The sequence below is a fragment of the Sinocyclocheilus grahami genome, unplaced genomic scaffold (genome assembly GCF_001515645.1).
Source record: "Sinocyclocheilus grahami isolate Dianchi unplaced genomic scaffold, SAMN03320097.WGS_v1.1 scaffold692.1, whole genome shotgun sequence".
NCBI lineage: Eukaryota > Metazoa > Chordata > Actinopteri > Cypriniformes > Cyprinidae > Sinocyclocheilus > Sinocyclocheilus grahami.
In genome coordinates this window covers 299,141-305,424 of record NW_015505871.1, presented here as the reverse complement: position 1 = coordinate 305,424, position 6,284 = coordinate 299,141, and the positions used below count along the sequence as shown (strand labels likewise).

General features: G+C 40.0%; 2 protein-coding genes across 3 annotated transcripts in view; one reads left to right on the top strand and one right to left on the bottom strand.

Annotated features, from left to right (window-relative positions):
- Positions 1-3,268, top strand: part of LOC107559598 (60S ribosomal protein L6-like) — a 4,919-nt gene extending 1,651 nt beyond the window's left edge. For both annotated transcript variants that reach the window (XM_016243488.1, XM_016243486.1), the window contains exons 2-7: positions 685-834; positions 917-1,015; positions 1,791-1,934; positions 2,659-2,707; positions 2,791-2,975; positions 3,090-3,268. In XM_016243488.1, coding sequence (XP_016098974.1) covers positions 685-834; positions 917-1,015; positions 1,791-1,934; positions 2,659-2,707; positions 2,791-2,975; positions 3,090-3,242 — 780 coding nt within the window. In that variant the 3' untranslated portion in view covers positions 3,243-3,268. The remainder of the gene's footprint in view (positions 1-684; positions 835-916; positions 1,016-1,790; positions 1,935-2,658; positions 2,708-2,790; positions 2,976-3,089) is intronic.
- Positions 3,269-4,885: 1,617 nt separating this feature from the next.
- The window catches only part of LOC107559583 (dynein light chain 1, cytoplasmic), a 3,732-nt gene continuing 2,333 nt past the window's right edge, over positions 4,886-6,284 (bottom strand). The window contains exon 3 of the mRNA XM_016243465.1: positions 4,886-5,443. Within this exon, the coding sequence (XP_016098951.1) occupies positions 5,306-5,443 (138 nt within the window). The 3' untranslated portion in view covers positions 4,886-5,305. The remainder of the gene's footprint in view (positions 5,444-6,284) is intronic.

Here is a 6,284-nt window from a genome sequence, read left to right as displayed (position 1 = left end):
GTGTGTGTGTGTGTGTGTGTGTGTGTGTGTGTGAGTGTGTGTGTGTGAGAGTGTGTGTGAGTGTGTGTGAGTGAGAGTGTGTGAGAGTGTGTGTGTGTATGAGTGAGTGTGTGAGAGAGTGTGTGTGTGTGAGTGTGTGAGAGAGTGTGTGTGTGTGTGTGTGAGAGTGTGTGTGTGAGAGAGTGTGTGTGTGAGAGAGTGTGTGTGTGAGAGAGTGTGTGTGTGAGAGAGTGTGTGTGTGAGAGAGTGTGTGTGTGAGAGAGTGTGTGTGTGAGAGAGTGTGTGTGTGAGAGAGTGTGTGTGTGAGAGAGTGTGTGTGTGAGAGAGTGTGTGTGTGAGAGAGTGTGAGAGTGTGTGTGTGTGAGTGAGTGTGTGTGTGTGAGAGTGTGTATGAGTGAGTGTGTGTGTATGTTCATTTAAGTGTTACACGATTAACAGTCACTATATGCAACAGTTCAGATATTTTTAATGTAAATTACTGTCTAATTACAGGCTTCTCATTGATTTGAGTAATTATTAGAATAGTTGTTGTTGTTGTAAAGCACTGTTGAGATGTCAAGTCTCATTCATTCATTTGTATAGTACTTTTCATAATGGACCTGTTTTCAGAAAAGCTCAACTCTGGAGTGATGCATGTATTTTTGTGTGCATGCATGTTTGAATAACTCCTGTGTTTTCTCTCAGATGGCTGAGGGCGATAAGAAGAAGAAGGCGGCCCATAAGCATGGCAGCCGTAACCCTGTCCTGGTCCGGGGCATCGGCCGCTATTCCCGCTCGGCCATGTACGCTCGCCGGGCCATGTACAAGAGGAAGACTAAAGCTCCCGTGACGAAGGTGAGTGTGTGCGTGTTCACTGCAGGGTCACAGATCTCGCCTCAAACCAGGTGTTTTCTGACGCGTTGTCTTGATGTTGCAGGTTGAAAAGAAAATTAAGGAAAAGGCTCCCTCCACAGCCACCAAAACTGTCGGTGGAGACAAAAATGGAGGCACTCGTGTGGTCAAACTGCGCAAACTGGTGAGCACAAGACCGTTATGACCAAATCACTGAGATTAGTTTGAGAGCAGAAATGTAGAACCGCGAACGTCTCTTTTGCGTTTGTCCGTTTCGACCCTGGTTTTAACTTTACATTTGATTTAATGCAGATTTTCTATGATCTATGAGGTCAATTAGTTTTAAAATAATTTTGTGAGATGTCTTTAGCCTTATATATTCTTCTTTCCCTTATGTCTCACACTTTTGAGACTTGAATTTTGTTAATAAACATAAACATGCATGTCTGTTGATGAACCATTGCAGAATGAAAAAATTATCTTTTAAGGAAAATTATGCAAGTGATTTTTTTTTTTTACTCTTCAGAGTAATATTTACAACGTTTTGAATATGTAGGTTTCATAATTGTTTTTGTGTGCATCCATAAGTCAAGTTATAAATAATAAAAAAAATCTAAAAATAAGGAATTTAAATCCATTGATTAAAAAGGATTTGATATTGTTAGTGCTCATAACACTGAAAAAGCAAATAATAATAAAAAAAAAAAAAGGAATTAAGTTGAATCCATCCATTGATTTCAAAGGAGTTGATTCTGGAAATTTTCTGAATATATGGTATAAATGTCATGATGCTGGTCAAATAAAACTTCTAATGAATATTGAAAAATGTGATGCAAGAAGGTATAACGAATTAAGGAATTAAATTGAATTCAAAGGAGTTCAAACTGGATTATATTTCTTGTTTAATTGCATTCATCATCGTCACGTTGCCGTCTGTGTTTGTGGTGTTTTGTGTCCAGCCCCGTTACTACCCCACAGAGGACGTGTCCCGTAAGCTGCGGAGTCACGGCGTCAAGCCCTTCTCTCAGCACCGCAGGAAACTGCGCAAGTCCATCAGCCCCGGGACCGTCCTGATCCTGCTGACCGGACGCCACCGCGGGAAGGTACACGTGCATCTTCTCCATCTATCCGGCTTTCTGGGATCCCAGCATGCTGTGGTTTTCAAATCACGGCTTCCAGTACATTTACAGTCATTTAGCAGACTCAATCAAAATCAACAAAAGAGCAATGATATACAAGTGATATGACAAGTCTCAGTTAGCCTAACACAGTACGCATAGCAAGGTGTGTATGTATGTGTGTGTGTGTGTGTGTATATATATACATATATGCGCGTGCGCGCACACATACAGAATAAAAAAAGAATAGAGAAGGCTAGTGTTAAGACCCGTTCACACCAATAACGATATTAGCGTCCACACCAGCGACCGATATCGTTCGTTTTATTTGAAGTGCACAAATTAGAATAGAGAGTGCTAGAGTTAGAGGGACAAATAAAGATGGAAGAGATGTGTTTAGTTGTTTCTTGAAGATGGCTAAGGACTTTGCTGCTCGGATTGAGTTGGGCAGGTCATTCCACCAGGAGGGAACAGTTAATGTAAAAGTCTGTGAAGGTGATTTTGTGGCTCTTTGGGATGAAACGGTAATGTGCCGTTTGAAGCGGCTTGCATACATCAACACCGACTCAATGAGTGAAACTCCTACATGCTCTCCTCCCACACAAACACTCATCTGAGCTCTTCTGCTCAGATAGGTTAAGCTGCACTTGATGTTTGAATTGCAGCAGAGGTTCATGTGAGGACTAACGGTGAATGTTTCCTTCTGCAGCGCGTGGTCTTCCTCAAGCAGCTGGGCACCGGTCTTCTCCTCGTCACTGGTACGTGATCGCCGTCTGATGCTGAAGCGATGGAGGGGTTTTGTTGCAGTGAATAATTGAACACCATCTCTTGTCTCTCTCAGGTCCTCTGGCTCTGAACCGAGTGCCTCTGCGGAGAGCTCACCAGAAGTTCTGCATCGCCACAACCACCAAAGTGGACATCTCTGGCATGAAGATCCCCAAAACGCTGACTGACACCTACTTCAAGAAGAAGAAGCTGAGGAGACCCAAGCACCAGGAGGGAGAGATCTTTGACACCGAGAAGGAGGTGAGACAGGATTTCCAGCGTTAGATCAGTTCCGGTTCATCGGTTGCTTTAGCAGGACTCTGTGTGGAGAGTTTGAGTCGAGAGCCTGATTGTTTTTGTTGTGTGGTTCTGCAGAAGTACCAGTTGACGGAGCAGCGTAAGACCGACCAGAAAGCGGTGGATTCTCAGCTGCTTCCTCTGATCAAGAAGGTTCCTCTGCTCAAAGGGTACCTGCGCTCCACGTTCTGCTTGTCTAATGGAGTCTATCCACACAAACTGGTTTTCTAAAATGCAAATAAAATCTGTCAACCCAATGTTTCTTGCATTATTTTGTTTCATGAGGTCTATAAGCATGTAAAATAAAAATAGCAATGAAGGATTTAATCGATCATAGGCATTAAGAAATTTGTTTACAAATGAATCTATAGTTACTAATTTATGATTTGATATTTGAATGGGCGATAAAGTAATTATAAAAAAAAAAAAGTAATGTTCAAAATCAATAAAAGGTTCAAATCAAAAAAAAAAATTAATACTTTTTTTCTGAAAAAAGGTGCTTTACCATCAAAAGCGAATAGTGCAATCAAAAAGCCAGCACTCACTTGAAACAATCCAACTTTTTTGGTTAAAATACATGTGATGTTTCAGCCAATATCCAGGTCTTCATCGGATATTAAGAACAGCAGTACCATTGCTTTATACATTCTTGCGATGAGCAACAGGTATTACTCTGCCATTTAGGGGAGTGGCTTCCAAACAAATTAGGGGAAAAACAATACATCACAAGAATGTGTAAAGCATTGTTTGCTTGGTTAGCTGCTTCAGGTGTGTTTAATTAGGGTTGGAGCTAAACTCTGCAGGACACTGGCCCTCCAGGACCCAGTTTGGACAGCCCTGGTGTAAAGCATCTTTTGGTACTGCTGTTCTTGGTGTCTAATGAAGGCCTGGATTATTGGCCGAAAAGTCACATGTAATTAACCAATAAAGTGAAAACGTATGCAATAAGATAATTTTAAAATGCATAAATAGTGGAATATCAAAGTGTATTTAAGTGCATTTAAACAGGCAATTCTGTGAATTTTGCATTAATAAAATTGTATTACTATTTCCCAGATATTTGTCTCATACCAAATAATGTTTTTGCATTATAGTTTGTGAAAAAGCGGTTTAAAATGTCTCGAAGATTTCTTTTTTTTAAAAAAATCTGTATGTGATGTAGCTTTCTAAAAACAGCTTTGCAAACATCTCACTGCAGTCAGCTTGTAATAAATGGTCAATTGTTTTAAGCAATGGCACTTTTGATTCTAAATCGGTCTGCTTTGAGCTCATCTTCGGTGGGTATTTTTGGGCTTAATGAGCACAGTGTGTTTACACCTCTATTCTGTTGCACAGGTGTGATCATTCTTAATATAAATGGCATAATTATATGAATACAGTCGGCTGAAGGTTTCTCGCAACCCATTTTTCATCACAACTCAGTGCTATGCCTGGCTTGTATTAATCGTTTTATTCATGTTCAATAAGATGCAAACTGATTTCAGACTTGAGGAAATCCTCAGCAAATTGTAAAGGTACAAAGCTGAGGAAAGTAATGAAGGATGACTAGTAGAGGATTATTCAAATGAATATATATTTTTATTAATATAACCAATATTGTTATAATAATCAAATTATTTTAATGTGTTAATATTAATATTTTTTTTAGCATTTTAAGGTAGATTATTGTAATTGTAATAATTTTTAATAGTTAAAAAAAAATTTTTTTTTATAATTGTATTATTAATTCTGTTTTTATTCAATTAATATTATTTTAATTCAAATGTTAACTCATTAAAACGCTAAAAATACATGTAATCAAATATTACTTTGTTTTAATTGTTAAATAATTTAAATGTATTAATATTCACACACACACCATCATATATTTTATATATCATCACATATTTTTCTTTTCCCTCCTTCGATACTATTTCTGTTTTCTAGTTTTAAGAAAATTGGAAATTGTTTTGGGCAATGGAGGGTTTAGAAGTCAAAAAGTTTGAGAACCACTGACTCTTTATACGCCGCACCATCAACCTTCTCACATCCTGAAGACAAGAAACTCCAGGCAAACAGCCAAACCATTTTGCTTTAATTAAAAAAAAAAAACCGCTCAAACCGTGTATAGAAACCAAAAATAAATACAAGTGTTTCTTTATGGCATTTCCCGCTCACACGGGCTTTTTCTAAACAATAATCAGAACAAAAGGAGAAGCAGCCGAGAGAAAGAAGGCAGGTCCAGAGCAGGAATGGTTCGCCTCGTCAGTACAGTCAGTTCATAATGGTCTGTTGAAATGAATGGGTGCCGTCGCTCAGCCAGATTTGAAGAGCAGGATGGCCACCTGACCCAGGTAGAAGTAGATGAAATGTTTGGTCTCGTGAGTCACGTAGCTGCCGAAGTTCCTGCCCACGATGCAATGCCAGGTGGGGTTGTACTTTTTGTCGAACTCCTGCAAGGAAGCAATACATTTAAAGTCAAAGTCAAATGCAGACTGAGCGAAAGGCAGACTTCATATTTTTTCGGTGGCATTGGTTGCTGAGGTATTTTTCCCCATCGGGATTGTAAACTTTTAAAGGTCCCCTGAAATGCTTAGAAACACGCAGCGTTAAGGCTTGTTCACACCGGGACGAATATCGCGCACGATTATCGCCGACGTTTAACGCCTCGTGACTAAACAAAGGGCGCCAATGCACAAAACGCGAGGCGTAGAAGCGTCATTTTTTTAAAAACGCCTCGCACGTAGATGCGGACACCGACGCAGAAGTATAAATGAAAACTGACGCATAGCCTACGGCGCAAAGGCTACGGCGTAGGTCTGACGCAGAAGTATAAATCAGCCTTCAGGCTTGTTATTTTTGGTTTGATGCGCCGCGTTAAAAACTGGCCGACCAATGAGATTGGTGCTTTTGTTCACATGCCTAGAGTTGCTGAAGTTACACTAAAACACCACTTGGTGGCGCTCAAGCACAAAACGGTCTTGCCGAGCACACATTGATATAACGACGAAGAGGAAGTAAGTAGCCCAAGAAGATGCATCGATGCAAGATGAATGTAGAGCTGCTGGTCTCATTGGTGTCTGAACACAAAGGGCTTTACAACAAATGCGACAGCGACTACAAAATCTCGATAAGAGGGAGTTGTTATGGAGAGGAATTGCAGATCAAATAGGATTCGATGTGTACCGGGGTATTTCTGTTTTTCATTAAGCGTCATCTAATGTCAGGGAGTGAATTTGCACGTTCATGCGGCTCATCGCCAGCAAAAATCGCTTGGGTATGAACACAAAAGAC